This window comes from Heteronotia binoei, chromosome 21 (assembly GCF_032191835.1).
Source record: "Heteronotia binoei isolate CCM8104 ecotype False Entrance Well chromosome 21, APGP_CSIRO_Hbin_v1, whole genome shotgun sequence".
Lineage (NCBI taxonomy): Eukaryota > Metazoa > Chordata > Lepidosauria > Squamata > Gekkonidae > Heteronotia > Heteronotia binoei.
The window spans coordinates 114,443,500-114,464,032 of record NC_083243.1 but is presented as its reverse complement, the minus strand read 5'-3'; the positions used below and the strand labels follow the sequence as shown (position 1 = coordinate 114,464,032).

Here is a 20,533-nt window from a genome sequence, read left to right as displayed (position 1 = left end):
CTGAGATTCCTCCACCGTGCCAGGAAGCACCACGGGAGCTGGGGACGGGTGCACGAGCACTCTGAAAGCTTCTCCAGGGTACCTGAGGCCCATTCCCATTCCGGGAGTGAGCCATGCACCATTTGGACACTCCAGGGTGCTCCTGTTTCTGCTTGGCTCACTTCCAGGTTGGCACACTGCTGCCCTGAGCTGGCAGTGTGGAACCAGTCCATCTGTCCTATATACTGGAAAGTGGAGTGATTTCAGATGCCATTAGTAGGCAAATGACAATAGCAGGTGTGATTGGATTAAGTGCAGGCCTCAGATTCAGCAGGAGCTCACAGGAGTACAGCTCATGAATCTTTCTGAGGGTCCCCCTCTTCCTCCCCACCTATATTATCCATTGAATAGTAGATGCAGCTGCATAACGATCCCTGGATTAGGAGAGCGAGCAGCCAGCCACCAGAGGCTTTGCCACACCCCCAGCAGCTCTCATTAACCCCTGGAGAAGCCTTTCTCCACTTCTTATGTGATTTTGGGTGGTGGATGGCATGGCTTGCTGGCCTTTTGACTGGGGGGGGGTGGCCCAGGAGAGCCTCAGGTGAGTGAGGCCTGCTTGGTCTGGCCAGATCTCTAGCCAGCCCAAGCAGACTTCGCTCGCCCAGGGATCTTCTTTCTTGCATCAGGTTGCTTTTGGCTGGGGGGAGGGGCAGCATAAGCTAATGAGCTCTGCCACCTATTTTTCTACAAAATGACCCCTGACTACGTGTGATATGCAGAGGCAGGAGGTGTGGAGAAATCAGCAATGGTAATAAGACAGGAAACCTAGATCTTGATTCAACCCAGGTGAATGCATTGTTTTTTGTTTTCAACAACTTTTTAGTATCTTACAAATATATTTAACCTTCTTTTCAACTTTTATTTTTAAAGCTAATCTCCTCATGTTTGAAAAATCTGAGGAATTTTTTCTGTAATCAATTGTGACTATGTGGTGCAAATTTCTGCTTAAATATATGCTGTTTACTAATAATATGGTCATCGTGCTCAGTAAGTTTCTCATCACTTACATCATCCACAAGGTCCTAGGTATCACTTATGGTCAAGGATCACCTGCATTCAAGTCCTGACTATTTCAAGTCACTATTAGAAGATATTTATAAGATCTAGAAATGTTCAGTTCAGCACTAAGAACATGCTGGTGGGAGAAAGCCCCATTAAATAGACTCACGTAGGATTCTGAGTAGACCTGCTTAGTGTTGCTCTCAGAGTTTCTTTGTCAAGGGAGGTGGTGGTATCGCCTTCCTTGGAGGTTTTTAGCAGAAGCTAGGCAGCCCTCTGACAGCAATACTGAATCTGTGAATTAGGCAGATCAGGAGAAGTAGGGCAGGAAGGGTTGCATCAGTGCTCAATTCTTGTGGACCTTTTTTATATCCTCAGGAAAATGCTGATTGCCGCTTTGAGGTCAAGTCAGCAATTTTCCTCCAAGCCAGTTTGGCAAAAGATCCTGGAGGTTTTTGCTATCTTCTGGACATGTGGTTACTGGGGATGTGTGTGTGAGGCGGGAGAGGTATTTGTGAGTTTCCTGCATTGTGTGGGGGGTTGAACTAGATGATTCTGGAGGTCCCTCCCAACTCTATGATTCTATGACCTTTATTTAGCTAATCAATATGACAATAGTTGGCCACTCATCATTATAACATTTATTCACTGTTCTGATTTCTTTCTCTATCTCAAGACCATTCTCAGGGTTTTGGTTAAAGGAACAATAGTTTGTTCTCAATATTAAATTATTTTTTGGGGGGGCTGATATTCCCACTCATAGCAGTTCTGTGGAAGAGTTTATTCCTCTTATGTTTTCTAGTTTATTGCCTTCTTTAATGCAGGGAGCAATGTCAGCTTGATAAACCCTTCCTTGACTTGCCTAATGACATCAATTGAATCTGTAGACTACCAGAGAATTTAATCTGGGCTTCCTGATTTATAGCTCCTTTAGCTATTACACCAATGGATTACAGTTTGTATCATGATGCTATGGATCATATTTGTGAAACAGTCTCAGTGGAGCTACCTGTAACCATTTGCCATGGTCCTAGTCTGTAACAACCCTTCTCTTATTCTTTAGAAACGCTTTACCCCCAAGTGATTCCAGAGGCCATTGAGGAGCACATCTTTTCTCTTTGCTGAGAAGCTCAGCCCCATGCAGACCAGAAAATGACTGAATGGGTAGATTAAATGCAGTAGCAGAGAAATCTACAATTTGGTTTATAACTTGTGTATTGTTTAATATACTGCTATTTTATTTGTTTTTAACTTTATAATTTAAATTGTTATTTTAAAATGATGTTATCCGCCCTGAGCCCATTCTTGGGAAACGGCAGAATACAAATCGACTAAATAAAAAATAAATTAAAAAGTGTTGGCTGAAACTAATGTATAGTTCTTCTATACCCAACTAGAGTGGGCTGGTCTTGTCTGTAAAACAAATACAGCGGGACGACACAAACTACATCTAACCATATCTGCACTCATCTGTCACTGGATATTGCATTTGAATTGTGCTGTAGCAATGATTTGTTACTGGATTGTCTTCTCCACACCAATAACAATTGATTTCTACAGCACCATCTTACATTATTAAGAACTACATTCCATGTTGTGATTGCTGCAAGAAACACTGTTGTTACCTGGTGTTTATAACTCAATAATATGCAGTGTTGTTCAAATAAACACAAGTTATTAAATTAGGAGAAAATGCCTTTTCAGTATGGTCATCAGAACTGCAGTTGCCTGTTTATATAAAATGGATGTAATCATGTAATTGAAGAAAGAGAATAGAAAGTGTCCAATAGTTGAATCATCACACTGGTTGTTCTCTAGCAATCTGTCCTGTTGCTAGTCCTGAAAGCAGCATTATCAAGAAGGGACTCTGTGAATATCATTGCTCTGGGGTGGGGTGGGGTGTGATACTAAGATTAGTTCTATTTCCAGAAGTGGGTCAAGATTACATGAGTTTTTCCATGTGTGTACATCATTCTGCACAGCCTTTCCTTTTGTACTTTTAGAAGCTCATTGATTCATGAATCTTGAGCAACAGAAGACATTTCTTTCTTTCTTTTTAATGCGAGGGCTAAAAGGACTGAGACAATTTTTTCAATTGCTAGAGCGGTTTTAAGGTTCTTATAATTGAGCAAAAGAGTCAGAGTTTCCAGAGTATGGGGGAACAAATGGTTGAATAAAGGTTTAATATAGTAATCTCTCATAATCTCAAAAAAATTGCATTCCAGCAGAGCATGAAAGGATGTATCAATCCTGTTAAAGCCACAAGTGCAGATTCTATCAATGTAGGGTCTATTCAGAAATCTTCCTTGCAAAACCATTGTAGATATAATGTTCAGTCTTGCAAACAAAAAATCTCTGCAATAACATGGGATGGCAAGATAGTACATATTGGGGGAAGGGGGGAGGAGGTTTTGGGTAAGAAAGACCAAAAAATAGGGGTGAGCATACTCTGCAGGCTCTCAGGTTCAAACTAGCACAGTCAATTTCAAGGACTTGCTTTTTAATAAGAGAAAATGCTTTAGTTTTGCCCATCTCAAAAAATATCATCAATCTGCATTCTGACTTTAATCAGTTTCTCATCCATGGCTTTCATTCAAATTGATCTGTGGGTATCCCAATTTAAAGTGGATTTCTGTCCAAATTCTGCTCATGATACTTTGTTTGACACACAGCAGGGCATATTGCACAGCAAAAATGTTCTGACTCAGTTATGCTAATAAATGTGTTTTGGTTAAGATCAATATGAAGAAAAGCATAAACTTGCATGTTATAGAGATGTACTTCAGATGTACTGCCTGACTGTTCATTCTCAAAGGCCAGATGGCTCATTAGGATCCAGGGCAAGCACAGAAACAATATGGAGACAGGAAGGGAGGAATGTTTGGGCAAAAATTTGGAATAAGTAGCATGCATTGTGCCCTAGCCTGGAGGAAGTTCTTGCTTAAGTATTTCTTCTATCAGAGGAAGCATCACTTAAGTTTCAGGGAGACTCCTTAGCCTAGAGAAAGGATTTACAAAATTCTCAATGGAGTGGTAGGATAGACCCATAGTCTGTAACATTATGAGGGAAATGAGGACAACCTGAAAAATAAATGACAATTTCCATGGCAATTCTGGACTCAGAATATAATATTTCACATTATGTTGTACCACATTCACTTGAGTGAATTAGGGGTTATTTGTACAAATGCTATCCAAGCTTATATTTAATTCATGGTAAGTTTTGGTCAGCACATTTATTTATTTTAAAAAATGTATTTATTGACATTATTTATAAGTTTTTATAATTTTTATTGATTTTAACTACAAAAAAAGGAAGCACAAGCATAGATACATTAGAGAGGGGAAGGGGTATATACAGAATGGGAAAAACAGAAACAAAGAATATAAATATATCAGTTATAATTCTACCTCCAAATAAAATACCCAATTCTTTCTACCTGCAAGTATGAAGTTCTCCATATATTTTACCATCTTTGTCTTTCATTATAATTTTTTTTTACTAAACTATTACTTGAAATACAAGTCTAAACAATTCATCTTCAACATATATAAGTATAAAAAGTCAGAGCAGTCTCAACACAAAACTGGCTGGCTGAGCTTAGCCATATTGAAAGCACAGACTAACTTGTTAGTTTAACAATATCATTAAAATAAGCATATAAAATTCATATCTTTATCCTTAACAAGCACATACATAGTAATTTATCTATCTCAGTATAGACAGTTTCTCCAGACAAGCGTACTAAAAGTGGATCTGCCAGATTACAAAGTAGTTGTGCTGTCTGCGTTCTTAACAATCGATCCAAATTAACTATTTATTTATATAACATTTTGAAGACCCTTCTTCCTTAAATTTCTTCTCAAAACTGTTTCATTCTTTAACTCTTATATCCCTATTGTTCTAGGTAAAGCAACTTAATATAACCCAAAAATCTCACTTGATCTTTAAAAATCACATATCAGTTCTTATTAAGAGTTCCATATCCAACTATCCACATACAGAGAGAATGACAATTCAAAAACCTTCCTAAAAAATTCTATATCCTGATTTATGGCTAAGATGCACCTTCCCTCTCCTTAATACAATCTAAGCCAAATATCTTTATGCTTAACAAGCTAAAAATAGAACACAATAATTTATCTATCTCATTAGAGACAATTTCAAACAAACATACTAAAAGCAGATCTACCAAATTTCAAAATAATTGTGCAGTATACCTTCTTAACAATTGATCCAAATTAACTATTTATTTATATAACATTATTGTAAAACTTTTCCATCTTTAAAATCTCACTTACACTTTTGAAATCACATATCAATTCTTATTAAAAAATTCTGTATCTAATTGCCCACAGTGGGAACAACAATTCAAAAATCTTTCTTCCGCAAAGATTTCCACATCTTAGTATTACTGCTTAATTCAACCATATTCAAAATACGGACTAGCTTGTTAGTTTAACAATATTGTCATTATAATAAGCATAAGAAACAAATATATTTATCTATTAAAAGCAAATTTACCAGATTACAAAATAATTATATTGTCTGCCTTCTTAAAAGTTAATCTAAGTTATATAATTTTACATAAAATTATTTTCAAAACTTTTCATCCTTCAGCTTTTATATCCATATTACTCTAGGAGAAACAACTTATTATACCCCAAAAATCTCACTTAGCTTTTTAAAATTGCATATCAGTTCTTATTATAAGTTCCATATTCGACTATCCATGGAGAGAGAGCTAGTTCAAAAACCCTTCTTCCTGAAAAATTTCCACATCATGATTTTTTGGTTAAGATGCACCTTCTTTCTCCTTAATGCAGTCATCCCTCTCAGTAAAAGTAGGAAGAATTCCACAGCCTTTGTTCCTCTCCACATAACTTCTATCAGTCTTGATTTCTGGTCTCTCTTTTTAACTGCGCCATAGGGTTCCATTTTGGTTTTCTTTTGTTCATTTCCCAGCGGATCACTCTCCCTTTTCACTTCCACAGACGTCACCAGGTTCTCTTTAACACTCTGCTTGTGTAGATTTGAGATTTCACTAGTTTTCAGCACAAAAGCTCCCATTTGTTTGTTAATCAACTCTGTTAATGAACCAAGATACTGCTTCAGAGAATTTATACTGCTTAAAATGTCTTTTTAATAAAAGTTTTCACTTGGCAAAGCCATTTTTCTCTGTCACCAAACTCAGTCTATTAATCCAAGTTGAAAAGTAGGTCAGAGATCCAGATAGTCTGTCTTTCCAAATCTCCTCCAGTTGAGATTTTGAGTGTTAGCATTTCAATTTCAATCAGATGACAAAGAGAAATCTCTCTAAAATATATCTCATTTTTGTTCAGACCATATTGCAGCCAAATAATAGCCTCTTTAAGATATCCAATTATAGTCCGGGTCAATTTAAGTATCTACATTCAGATTAATTCAGATTATTTCCAATGTTTAAAAATGTTCTTTAACTTTTCGAAGCCTCATTCACAGGGAAAGCGGAAATGTAATCGACCTCTTTCCCTTCCTTTGAACTGACCCATTAGCCAGTGGTATTGAAAGCACACTTACTTGCCACGTAGAATTGTCATGCTTGAGGTAGAGAAGCGATAGATCAGAAGCTTATTGAGAGAAAGAAAAGCAAGCGGTCGGGCATTCACCTCTTTCTGCTGTATTGGCTATCATGACGGGGGGAGCTTTGGGGCATACAAGAAGAACAGGAACAGCTGCCGCTGCACCCCTGACTTGATGTAAAAGTCCCATGCCGAAAGAAGACCCCTTCAGGGTCTCTTTGGGGGTGTCACATCTGTGGCACCCCTCTACCCGCCTGATTCAGAGGGGTTGCAGGCAAAACAACCCGCGGACCCTGCTGAGCTCAAGGCGACATAACCCGGAATTATTTATAATCCATCTTTTTGTTTGGGAGTTAAGGTTGGTTACACAGAATAGGTCACTACAATCAACATGATGGGACAGAAATAGATATTATATGGGACATATAAATATAAATACATAAATATAAATATATAGAAATAAATATTAGCTGGGATATCTAATAGATAATGCAAAAGATTTGACTTGTAGAAGTCTGGATCCAACGAGAGATGGGAAACAATGGTGAAGCAAAGCATAAGTGTTAACATGACACATTAAACAATGCAAAAATTACATAGTAGAAACCTACTTAGAGCAACAGATAGTGCAGACTATATAGACTGGGAAGGCAATGGCAAACCACCCCGTAAAAAGTCTGCAGTGAAAACATTGTGATGTGACATCACCCCACAGTTGGAAATGACTGGTGCTTGCACATGGGACTACCCTTACCTTTATATTCCACTATCCCTAATTCTTTACCCCAAAGTTATTTCTGTTCAGTTTAGCTCTATTTTCCACAAGATGGGGGCCACAACAGAGAAGGTATGTACAATGATCTCACCCTCTTGTTTCTCTCACATGCAGGATTTTCTCTTCTGTCTTCTTTCTCACTGAACAGCCTCTTCTCTCTATTTTCTTCTTGTTTGTTTGTCTATGGCTGTGCCACCCAGTCGTGTATGTGTACTGAGGGAACAGACAACATCACCTTCTTATACTCTGCTTTTGAAATGGCACATGACAGGGTTTTGAAAATTCAAAATGAAAAAAAAAAAAGGTTTTATTTAACTTGGAGGGGGAAAGTTCAGGTGAAATCAAGGATAGGGCATATGAGATAAACAGATAATAAAACTGAGGTAATTACCAAATACCAGATCATTTGTCACCAACAACTGCTATTCAAAAGATCTTTAAAACTTTGAGGAGAGAAACTTTCTTTTTAATTGCTGCTTAAACACTCAAGTATTGGTTTCTGAGTTTTACCAACACATAAACTTTAAAAGGCAGGAACAAACAACCAAGTTCCCCAAATCCTTCTTTATACACAAACCACTTCTCTTTTCTTAAATTGATTCCCCTTCTTAAGTGGGTAGGGATAATTTCTCTTTACTAGAAGTTATTTCCCTTATTTGGATTAAATGATGATTCTCCTGGATCCACTCACTCCATTAGCCTCATTCCCAATTCACTCTCAATGCTCAACTGATTCTTCTTCAATTGTCAGTTCCCAAATGTATTCCTTAACTGACTCTCTAAACAGAATTCTGTTTGAACAGCCTGTCACTCTAATGTTCTCAGACTCTTGTTAGGCATTAACCCTTGACAATCCATCACATCATGTATATGTAGGGTTGTTGATTTTGCCCATTTCCAGGGTGGCACCCACAGAAAGCCCTGCTCAGATGACTGATGTCAAGGTGGAGCATAAGGCAAGAGGTGGTCCCACAGATATGAAGGACCAAGGCCATGAGGGGACTTTTATGTGATAGCCATAACCTTAAACTCAGCCCAGTAACTGATGAGCAAACAATGTAGTGAATGCAGAATGTCATATTTGACGGAAGCCGTACAGAAACGAGTATAGTAGAGAGCAGTACAGTAGTCTAGTCTAAGTGTTATTGTGGTAGGGATCTATGTGGTTAGATTGTCTGTATCAAGGTAGAAGGCCATTGTGAGATGAGTTGTGAGGCTGGCCCAATGGCCTGCTCTCCACCATGGCTTCAGCTCTGTCCAAGGAAGACTCCTGCAAAGCTCCCTCACCTCCACTGGCTGGTTTCTGCAGCTGAGACCCCTCTAGTCTTCTTCATCCCTTGTAGTTTGGGGGGGGGGAAGGTGGGCTCCCTCTTGGGTATCCTGCCCCCCCAGGGAAAGTGTATGCACAATACATAGCCTCTTCTTCCCGATGTAGTGAACGCCGCGTGGTCACTGTCCGGCTATGCCTGGCAGATGGTCACTGCAATAGCCTCTCCTGCATTACTGCATCCGTGGCAACACCTTCCCGCTGGTCCCCCCCGTTTCTCACAGAGTTTGCCACGTCATGGTGCGACCGAATGTCTGGCGGTATAACCGGATGGGCAGGCTGGGCTCACCAACCTCGCCAGCCAAGAGAAGGAAAACTCTAACATCAAACCCGGGCAGATAGAGCTCGTTAATGTAACACCTACCACCTGGAGGACTCGCTGCCGGCGTCCTGGCTTACTGGGCCATGGCAGATGACCCCAAGGTGAAAGGGTGGAGCCAGTACCGCGCACACTGTGCTTCACCTAAAAATTCCTCTGCACAGGCCTGAAGGGCATATCCACATCCACAACCCACAACACACCAAGTCCTGCAGCGATGGGCAAGGGGTGAAACGGCAGGTGGAAGATGCCACTGGAAGCTGCAGTCCCGATCCTGCATGTAGGCGGTTCAGGGTATTGGTCGCCTGATGCTGACCCGGAGACAAAAGCATCTTTCGTCAGCACCCTGAACGACCAAGCAGCCTTATCTAGGGACAGCACTGCTTGCTCCACACGGAGAGGGGCCTAGAAAAGGTGGCCTAAACAAAGCTCGTCTCCCCCACCCCAGTTGTCTAGCCGTGGTCAACGGGCATCCTTACTTGCGGTCAAAAAATAACACCAAAGAAAAGGCATGCACTTGCCTCACAAAGTGTGCAAAGACTTAAGCTTGCGTGTTGGAACATCAGAACCATGCTTGACACAGTAGACAGTGGTCGCCCTGAACGACGCTCTGCTCTAGTTGCCCACGAACTTCTCAGGTTGAATATTGACATAGCAGCTCTCAGTGAGGTCCGTTTCCCTGAGGAAGGTAGTCTTCAAGAACATGGTGCTGGCTATACCCTCTACTGGTCGGGTAAGTCAAAGGCTGAGAGCTGCCTTTCTGGCGTTGGCTTCATGGTCAGGAACTCCATTGCCTCCAAACTCAAAAACCTGCCAACAGGTCACTCAGATCGCATCATGTCCATGCGTCTCCCACTTCAAAACAAGCAGCATGCAACACTCTTCAGTGTGTATGCCCCAACCCTTCAAAACAAGCAGCATGCAACACTCTTCAGTGTGTATGCCCCAACCCTTCAAGCAGATCCTGCAGAAAAGAACAAGTTCTATGCTGATCTACACAACCTTGTATGGAAGACCCCTACAGAGGACAAGGTGATCATCCTTGGCGACTTCAATGCCAGAGTAGGTAAAGACTCGGAAGCCTGGAAAGGAGTACTTGGCAAACATGGCATTGGCAACTGCAATGATAACGGGTGCCTCCTGCTAGAATTCTGCATGGAGCACCAGCTCACCAACACTATCTTTCAGCAGAAGAACAGCCTGAAGACAACCTGGATGCACCCACGGTCCAAGCACTGGCACCTTATCGACTACATTCTGGTGCGCCAGAGAGACCTTCGAGATGTCTTACACAACCGAGTAAGGAGGAGGACCAGGACCATCCCAGAAGGTCTGGAGTGTCGAGCAACCCTGGACAGCCATCTTCCAAACTAGAATAAATTGAAAGTTTTGCAGCTGCATTAACATGTTCTCTAGTACTAATGTCAGAAACAGTATGACCCCACAGCTCTTTACTGAGTCAGCAGGGATCAACCAAACTCCACTGAAAATGGGTAATGAAGATCAGCATTACCTCTATTCAAGATCAGCATTACCTCTATTTTCCCAGGATTTAGTTTCAATGTGTTCATTCTTAGCCAATTGTCCACAGCAGCCAGACAGGAGTGATTTCAACCAGTCTAATGCCCATCCCCTGATGCCTCCAAATGCCTGCTGGAGTGGTCTCTTTGTATAAAAAGCAGCAGATTAATCTAGCAGGAGGAACAAAGAGGCATGCCCTTTATCTGCATTAAGATGGAGGTTGTCAACTAAAGCCAGCAGGACCATCTCCATCCCATAGCCTGGTCTGAAATGAGACTGAAAAGGGTCTAGAGCAGGGGTGTCAAACTCATTTCTTATGTGGGCCAGATCTGACATAAATTAGACCATGTTGGGCCGGGCCATGTCAGGCTGGGCCATGTGTGTTCCTATTTAAGATTAGATAGCAGAGATAGAAACTTTATAAAGGACATAGACAAACACAAAGATTTAAAAAACAAAAATCTTAAAATAAAACATGCTTAAAATATTAGCACTTATTGGTCTTATAGGTGCTTTCTTTGTATCTCTCCCATGGGATCCAGGGAACTGGGCAAAGGAAGCTCTGGCTCTTTCATTCCTTCCCCAGGGGACCAGGAGGAGGAAGAGCCTCAGCCAATAGGAGAAAGAGAGACTTGGCTCAGTAGCTCTGCTGTGTGATTGAGAGAGCCTGGCAAAGCAAGCTGTGCCTCCCAAGGGAGGAGCTTCAGCCAATGGAGGAATGGAGCTTTTGCTCTGCAGCTCCTATGTGATTGAGCAAATCTGGCAAAGCAAGCTGTGATGCAGAAGGGAGCAAGAGAGAGGGAGAAGGAAGCAAATGACAGCCAGTTTCTCAGGGGCCTGATAGGAGCCCTCTGGGGGGCTGATTTGATCCCCGGGCCCCCTGGTCTAGAGCAGATGAGTAATCTGCTCTAGAGATGAGAAGATCTGGAATTAACTACATTATTTTTCTGTAGGGATACAGGATTTTAGTAGAGGACAAATAACCATTTCTTTGAGTGGCAGAGGAAAGGTGCCCTGGGCTAGTGACTGATTCAGGTTACAGTACTTACTAGGTACCAGTTTTCAGGTCCATTTGTAGCAGGAAGAGCCCGCTCTGTCAATTAAAGCAGGTGCTATGACAAAGAGGCTTGAGGCGAAATCAGGAAAACAGCCAAGCTTTATTTGATACACACGTCGGGCTCAGACCAGGATGGGCATCTGAGCAAAGAACATTGGGGCATGCAGGCCCTATACACTTTCTACATTTGCATAGGCATTATATTTTAAGGAACTGAGGAAATTGATGACATTAAAATAGAAACCTGATGACATTAAAATACTGAAGACCATCAGTACTATATTCAACCGTCTTTTAGTGTGGAACCTTAACCACAAACCATCACCGGCGTTTTACCCTCACCGCTGCTGGTTTCGTTTGTGTTAACTTCTCTGTTCCTGTTTATTCTCCTCTTGCATTACAGTTATTTTTGCACCTATTTTTCAGCTTCTGCTTAAGGCTCAAGCTAAAGTATTTTATTATAGCAAGCTGTGATGAGCCAATAACTAGGCTATCTCCATTGATCCTTGTGTCCTAATACATGCTTTTCCATACATCTAGATGCTCTTCCCAATATTCCCTTCCTAGCCTCCTGTCACATTCCCCTCTTTCAGGCTGAGCCTGATTCTTCCGGCTTGGCCTGACCAGTAATGTACTGCTGGCGGACTGATTTCATCATGACGTACACAGGCTCCTTCTCATGTGTCGTGTGTCTCTTGCTACAGCCTTTCATCATACCTGGTAGGCATCGCATACATCCCCAAACCATCACACATACCAAAATCAATCCAAGGAATGCAAGGAATCCCTTCTTTAGCCAAGATAGATCTGGAAGCCAATCTGTTAACCATGTGAACAAGCCAGATTCTGAGCTAAAGGCTGCGTCTGCACCTTGTGCTTCTTTTACCAAACCTCTTAGGGTTTTTATTCCTGAGAGGATATGGCCAGATTCATTGATATAGAAGCAGCACACTTCTCCCAGGTAGGCACAGGCTCCACCCTGCTCTGAAAGCAATTGGTCCAACACTCTTCTATTCTGTAGCACTACATTAGCTATACTATCAACCTCCTTCTGGACGGAGAACAGGGACGAGGCTGTTTTCTCAAGCCCCTCTTCTAAGATCTTAGAAAGGTTTCGTGTATAAATTTGTAAGTCATGAACTCCCCAGCCGGGGATCAATGATCGCAAGAAATCCAATATTCCGGTCCCCCCGCTGGAGGCGTCACGTCGCCTCCTGGACATCGGGCCCAGGCGGGATGTTGGGAACCCCAAATTTAACACCTCATGCGCCATGATCTCCTTTCGGTGATGCCCTGCCACTGTTAGGTAGGCCACCGAGCACATTCCTTTCCAATGTAGGGGTAAATATTTATAGCCTGTTTTTCCACATACCAAATAGACACCTGGGAGGTCAATATAAATGCCATCAACAAGGGCATAAGAAGCATTACATAAATTCTGAAGCAAAGCCAGTGTCTTAGGGTACTGGGTCGTTTTGCAAGCCTGCAAATAAGCCAAGCCAGTAAGCCAAACAGAGGCATATGAGCTGGGAAATGTCGGTGGGTCACCCTGTGAGGGCCATAGTATACCCCGAGTATTTAATTTTAGGGCGTAACTCTGATCCCTTAGATAGGCAAATGATCCAGAGACATCTGTCTGCCATCCAGCTTTATCTGGGGCCAGGTGAAGGACATACTCACAGTCTGTAGCCTGCAGTGACCCTACATTTGGACCGGTGCCATTTCCCACAATGCACCAGGGGTATTGCTTCTGGTGTTTAGCCACAATTGGATGTAAATCGAACATGGTCCCATTTGGTCCCTGCACCCTGAAACTATTATGGGGATTCCATGAGGTATTTCTTCCCTTGGTGGTTTGGAACATTTTTCGTCCCAATGTCTGAAACCCTATGTAGGCAGAACTGAAGGAATTTAGAATCCAATCGGGACCATGAATGGGGTCCCATGCCAGGGCCCCTCCCGCTTCATGGGTATGGGCGCACAGCCAACATTCAGACAGATTGGCCACTTTTGAAACATACTCAATAGGCTTGTGGAATGGGTGCACCGGGGTATGCCCAGGGGAAAACAACTCAGCTATCCTTTCTGGGTTGGAGGGGTCATCTTCCTGGAATAGATCAGAACTCGGGGTCAGGGGTGGTGGTGTCACTACTGGTGGCCAGCAGATCTGGCTTGGACCCTCCCCGACCTTCGTCATGATCCCATGTGCGGCCAAATCGCTTGGGTCTCGAGTGCATGTGTTTTCTGCCTTACTCCCTCGTATCCCCTAGCCCACTGTTGCTCTCTTCACCATTGAGCTCCTGGGGCGCCTCTGGCAGGGGTATGGCAGGACCCTCATCGAAACTCCGTCCGGTTTCCAGCATACGGGCCCTGCAATGGGGAACTGGGGAGGGGCTCCCTGCCCCTCTTGGCCCATCTGGGTTGTCACCCACAATCCTAACAAAACAATGTAGGTAATACGTGGCATCTTCCCCTCTACCTTGGACCCTCTCCACGTCCCTTCGTCTACGTGCTCGCTCCCAGCACCACAATGAGCAGCAAAAGTAGGCTATGATGAAAAAGCTCAAGCACGCTCCCCCAGCTACGGGCAAAAGGAAGGCGTACTCCCAAGGAAGCTGCGAAACCATTTAGGCCCGAGGTGGGTCGCCCTTATAGAGCCGGGCTGTCACTTCCCTCTGATGCAGTCTCTGGCTGCAAAAGAACAAAGCGAGGAACAGTGCTATCAGCAGACCTACACCACTTATAACTGTGAGGGTTATATTGGTATAAAAGCAAGCTTCCACCTCATGCATTCCCCCTCCCCAATGGTGAGAATTTTATTTTTTTAAAAAAATAATTTTCGGGGTCTTGATCAGCTGGTTGCTCCTGTGATGGCTTTCTTCTCCCTGAGCGTAGAGTGCGTCAGCTAATGTGACGACAGCTAGGGGTCGTCTAAGTTGTCTGTGAACCCTGCCGTGCCGGTGGACAAGGTCGATGGAACTTCAGTCTCAACCCGGTCCCGGGAATGGATTGTACGCGCCACTCAGGGGCAGCTCGCTTCAGATGAATCCACCTGGCCAGTCCTTGGACCTTAACTGCAGTCGGGGTAGAGAGCAGAATGGTAAACGGGCCTCTCCACCGTGGCTGGAGCGGTTGGGTCCTCCAAGCCTTGACCCACACCTCGTCCCCGGGCTGAAATGGGTGGACTGGGTTATGAACCTGCAGTGGTAGAATCTCTAACACATATTTAGACATTTCATTCATTGCCTTCCCCAGGGACTGGATCTCCTGAAACCATACAAAATTCCCAATCTGAGCTGGGTCCCCTTGTATCCCTTTTGCAATGGGGGGTGGCCTCCCAAAGACAATTTCATATGGGCTAAGTTTTAGATTTTTCTTAGGTAAACACCATAACCGAAACAAGGCAATTGGCAATGCATCGGGCCACTTCAAGCTAGTTTCTTGGCACAATTTAGACAGCTGGGCTTTTATCGACCTGTTTGCTCGCTTGCATTTACCTGAAGACTGGGGTCGATAAGTGGCATGCAACTTCCAATCAATATGTAATTCCCGTGATACCTTCTGCACTACCTTGTGAATGAAAGCTGGCCCATTATCAGAAGAGATTGTCACTGGGAGACCCCAAAATGGCAAGATATTTTTCAGCAGGTGTTTTACCACCTCCGATGCTTTCTCTGTTCTAGTGGGGAAAGCTTCTATCCAATTAGAAAAAGTACACACAAACACAAGCAAATATTTCCAACACCCTGAACGGGGCATTTCAGTAAAATCAGTGATGAGGGATTCAAAGGGGGTTGTTCCCATGTGCTGTATTCCTGGGGGACGGCTTGGGCCTTGCCGAGGGTTGTTATGAGCACAAGGAACGCACCTGTGGGCTGCTTTTTCACACAGACTATGTAATTTTGAAATGTACAACTGTCTATCCAACAGCTCAGCCAGCGCAGTTTTCCCAAAATGTGTTCCCTCATGGGCCTGCACAACAAGAGGCCAGGCCAGGGCTTCAGGCACAAACAAGCGTTTATCAGGTAACTGGATCCATCCCTTTACACGCGCTTGAGAGGCACCTTGGGTCACAGCCCAATCCTCCTCTGCCGCACTGTACCGGGGGGTCCATTTAGCTAATGGGACCTGAAAAATAGGGCAGATGGGCTGTCCTACCTTGTCCGCTTCTCCCCGCACCGCGGCCCGTTTGGCCACCTCGTCAGCCCTGCGATTTCCCATACTTACAGGACTAAGGGGTTTTTGGTGAGCCCGGCAATGCATCACGGAGACTTTTCGTGGTGCCCATACCGCCTCCAACAACCTCAAAATCTCAGCCCCATATTTGATAGTCTTTCCCACTGAGTTAATAAGTCCTTTTTCTTTGTACAGTGTCCCGTGAGCATGTAGAGTCAAAAAGGCATACTTGGAATCCGTGTAGATGTTTACAGTCACCCCCTCTGCTAGTTCCAGGGCTCGAGTTAGGGCGATCAATTCGGCCTTCTGAGCTGATGTCCCTGTTGGCAGAGGTCTCGCTTCGATGGTCTTCTGACAGGTGACGACTGCATACCCCGCATAATGCTTCCCGTCTTGCATATAGCTGCTCCCGTCTGTGTAATATTCGACATCTGGATTCAGTAGGGGGGCATCTGTCAAGTCAGGGCGGCTGGAATATACCTCATCCATAGTCTGGATACAGTCATGGTCAGTGGGTTGATCACTGATAGGAAGTAGAGATGCAGGATTCAAAGCTCCTGTAGTGGTCAGCCGAATTCTAGGATTCTCGCACTTCATAGCCTGATATTTAGTCATGCGACTGTTGGTAAACCAGTAATTTCCCTTATAGTCCATCAGGGTCAGCACAGCATGGGGCAGTTTGACCTCGAGCTCTTGTCCCAAAGTCAGTTTGTCGGCTTCTTTGATGAGTTCTGCAGTGGCTGCGACAGCTCGAAGACAGCCAGGCCAACCCTTTGCCACCGAGTCTAGTTGTTTTGAAAGATAAGCGACCGGACATTGCCATGACCCCAGTACCTGGGTCAGGACTCCGACGGCCACTCCACTTCGCTCTTGGACAAAAAGGGTGAAGGGCTTTTCCACATCGGGCAAGCCTAGGGCGGGAGCCTCCATCAATAACTTCTTTAGCTCTCGAAAAGCCTTCTTCTGCTCAGCTTCCCACAGGAATGGTTCTCGCTCCCCCGCTTTTGTGGCTTCATAAAGAGGTTTGGCTATCAGGGCAAAGTTTGGGATCCACACTTGGCAGAACCCCGCCACTCCCAGAAATTCCCTGACCCGTCGTCTTGAGGTGGGCTCAGATAGGGCACAAACGGCCTCCTTTCTTTCTTGCCCCAGTGTTCAGGAGCCTTGGGACACATGGAAGCCCAGATACTTAACTTGGTCTTGGCACAACTGGGCCTTCTTTCTGGACACCTTGTACCCTGCCTTCCACAACAACTCTAGCAATTCCAGAGTCGCCTGATAGCAGCAGTCTCGCCCCTGAGCAGCAATCAGCAGGTCATCTGCATACTGGATCAAGACACATGTCCTCGGGGTCGCATTGAAATCCTGCAGGTCTTGGGCTAATGCATTTGAAAAGAGGGCGGGGCTATTCTTAAACCCTTGGGGAAGCCGAGTCCAGGTGTATTGGAGCGTCCTGCCCGTGCCCTGCTCTTGCCACTGAAACGCAAACATGGGCTGGCTAGAAGGGGCAATTCACAGACAAAAGAAGGCATCCTTTAAGTCCAACACAGAAAAGCAATCAGCTTGCTGCGGCACCAACCCCAGCAGCACATATGGGTTTGGCACTACTGGGTGCAAAGTCACAGTCTTTTTATTTACTGCTCGTAGGTCCTGGCAGGGCCTGAACTCGCCAGTGCCGGGCTTCTGGACCAGTAACAGCGGGGTGTTCCATGGACTCTGGCACTCCTTGAGAATGCCATATTTCAGCAGTCTATCCAGATGCTTCTGGATCCCTTCCATAGCTTTCCAGGGGATGGGGTACTGTCGTAGGCGGATGGGCTGGACGCCTGGTAAAAGTTCAATAATAATCGGGGCGTGGTGGCGGGCCAAACCCCTGGGATGACAGAGGCCCACTGATCTGACAAGCTCTTTTCAGGGGGTGTCTGGAAGAGCCTCCATTCCTCTTCTAGGGGGCATGTGAGCACAAGAATACCAGCTGGGCCCACCCGAAACTCCACAGTAGCTTGGCCATCCTCTTCAAAATAAATAGCCGCTCTTAATTTGGATAAAATGTCTCGACCCAACAAGGGCAGGGGGCACTCGGGGACATACAGGAACTTGTGCCAGACCAGATGGGTCCCTAGGTCACAAATGCGATTTTGCAGAAACGACTTTCGGGCCACCTGGCCAGTGGCCCCGGCAATTGGGATGGACTGTGCAATGGTAGGTGCCACTGGGATGTTGACAACGGAATATTCAGCCCCTGTGTCAACCATAAACGATAGTTTGTGGCCCCCCAATGTTGCCTTGACCATGGGCTCCCGGGGGCCAGGCGGTGGGGAACCCGGTCTGTCCTAGTCATCCCATTGGTCTTGGGGACTCATGGACGCAAGGCCTATGAAGTCCATGTCATCGGGTCGAGCGGCCCTCTCACGTCTGGGGCCCAATCCTTGTCTCCCTTCCGGAGGCATTCTCCCGCATCCCCTTTCCCCTCTTGGTCTCTGGCCTGGGGCTGCTGGCTTCTTGCAGGGGCAGGAGTCCATCCAGTGGCCAAATCCGTGGCACCAGGCGCACTCATCTCGTGCCAAGGGTGCTCGGGCACCTCGGCCATTCCCCGACATCCCCTGGGGTTGCGCCCTTGATCGGCCGCCCTCCCGGGGCTCGCAGCCACCACTTCATTCCCCTATAGCGGCGGCCAGCAGCGCGGCCTTCATTTTAATTTTCCGATCTTCTGCCTTTTTGGCCTCTTCTTCCCAATTTACAAAAACCTTCTGGGCTATTTCTAGGAGCTGGGTAATATTCATGCCCGCAAACCCTTCCTGCTTCTGTAATTTTTGTTTTATATCGCTTGCTGCTTGGGCTACAAAAGCACAGTTCACCATGCGCTGATTGTCAGCATGCTCGGGGTCAAAGGGCGAGTAGAGCCGGTAGGCTTCATACAAACGCTCTAGGTAAGCTCCAGGAGCTTCATCTGGCCTCTGGAGAACCTCCCCAATTTTGGTCATATTTGTGGCCTTCTTCGCTGCCTCCTGCATTCCTGCCAACAAATAGCCCCTATAGGCCCTGAGGAGGCGCATATGGTCTGTATTATTCGCATCCCAACTGGGGTCGGCTTCAGGAAAATGGTCTGCTAACCATTGGGCGCGGTTAGCCTTTATCGGCAGTGGTGGCCTCTTCAGCTTTCTTTTTGGCTGCTCTTAAAATGCGTTGACGCTCCTCAGTTGTAAAGAGGGTCAAAAGAAGCTGCTGGCAGTCTGGATACGTTGGGCTATGGGTCCCCATAATGCTGGTCAACAGATTTGTAAGGGCTTCAGGTTTTTCAGTATAGGAGGCGACATGGGTCTTCCAATTAAGAAGGTCGGCGGAGGAAAAGGGAGTGTAAATATACCGGCTCTGTCCCCCCCTCGATCCGCCCGCCTTGGCCCAAAAACTGGGGTGTCTGGACCTGTCGCAGTGGCATTATCTGAGCCACCGCGGGTTTTGAGGGGGAACTGTGGGGAGACAGAGCCGCAGGGACGTATGGGGGGGGCCACTCAAAATCCATGGGGTCCGCTCCCGGGTCCAAAATGGGATATATTGGTCTCTGCCGCCCCAGCGGGTTCTGTTTCTCCACCCCTCTCCCGGCTGTACCAGCCGCCGCACCTCGTACCCGGGATCGTGACCCCATCATGGCTCCGCCGGGGTCCCCCTCGGGTTGCAGCAGCAGAACGATTTTTGTTTCCTTCATGCACTGCCTCAACCAAGGGGGGTTCTTTATGAGCACGGCGAGCCAGGAGTCAATATATGGAAATTGGTCAGGGTAGTCCCGTGGCGAGGCCATAACTATATGATAGACCACCCGTGCTATTTTAACTGAAAAAGTTCCCTCCGGGGGCCAGCCAACCCCAAAGGTGGGCCATTCGGATTCACAAAACAATTTTAACTTAGAGGGGGTTAATCTGTATTTCCCATAATCGCCAGTGTAACCCTCCTGGAAATGAGCCAAAATACATTACAGGGGGGTGTTAGACTGGGCAGCCCCCATTTTCCCTAACGTGGTGTTCCCCGTGAAGGGGCAGAATCGTCCTCAAGCGGAGGACCGAGGCTCCAAGGATGCTGCCTTAAACCCAAAGGTTCGCGCCGCCACTCAAGAGCGAGCGGGGGCAGAGGGGGGAGCGGAGACAACGGGGTTAAAAAGGGCGAGGACGTCGGGTCTCCCAAAGACGACGAGGGAGGCTCCGGGTCGGCCTGTGGGTGCACGGGGGTGGGCGGCTCCTTTCCAGGACACCGAGTACAATGCAAAAAATGAAAAGCCTCCCAAGAGAATTTACTAGGGTGGGTCTGGTGGACCCAATCCTCAACAATGCTGAGGGTCCCTGATGAGCCCTCAGTAGTGGGCCAAACAGGGAGGGCGGTCTTATTTTTAATCTTCCAAACAAGCAAGGGGCCCTTTTCCGTTTTCCTCAGGAGGTACCACCGTGCCCAATTAGGTCCCCAACCCTTTTTTGCACCTCTAGTCTTCCCCTGCCGCTGTCCCCTGGTGTTCCCCTTTCCACAATCATATGTTGTGGTTACGGCACAATGAGTCGTACCAACAGAGGGTCAGCGCGCCGTGGGTGTAAACCCAGGGGCCAACCAACTTATGAAACCTCTGACCGGGGCTCCAATAGGGCCGATCCTCTGACCAAAAATCTGGGGGGGGGATTCATGCATCTGTATCACCAAGGTACAGGTTGATAGCTACTTGCGTATCAAAAGGGTCCCACCCCTGGTTGAAAGCGTCGGCCCACCACTCAAGAG

General features: G+C 45.7%; 1 protein-coding gene across 1 annotated transcript in view; it reads right to left on the bottom strand.

The window, feature by feature from the left end:
- LOC132589634 (uncharacterized) overlaps positions 1 to 19,574 on the bottom strand; it is a 40,318-nt gene extending 20,744 nt beyond the window's left edge. Inside the window, 5 exon segments of the mRNA XM_060262377.1 lie at positions 14,615 to 17,649; positions 17,652 to 18,108; positions 18,517 to 18,930; positions 18,932 to 19,171; positions 19,404 to 19,574. Coding sequence (XP_060118360.1) covers positions 14,615 to 17,649; positions 17,652 to 18,108; positions 18,517 to 18,930; positions 18,932 to 19,171; positions 19,404 to 19,574 — 4,317 coding nt within the window.
- Positions 19,575 to 20,533: the final 959 nt, after the last annotated feature.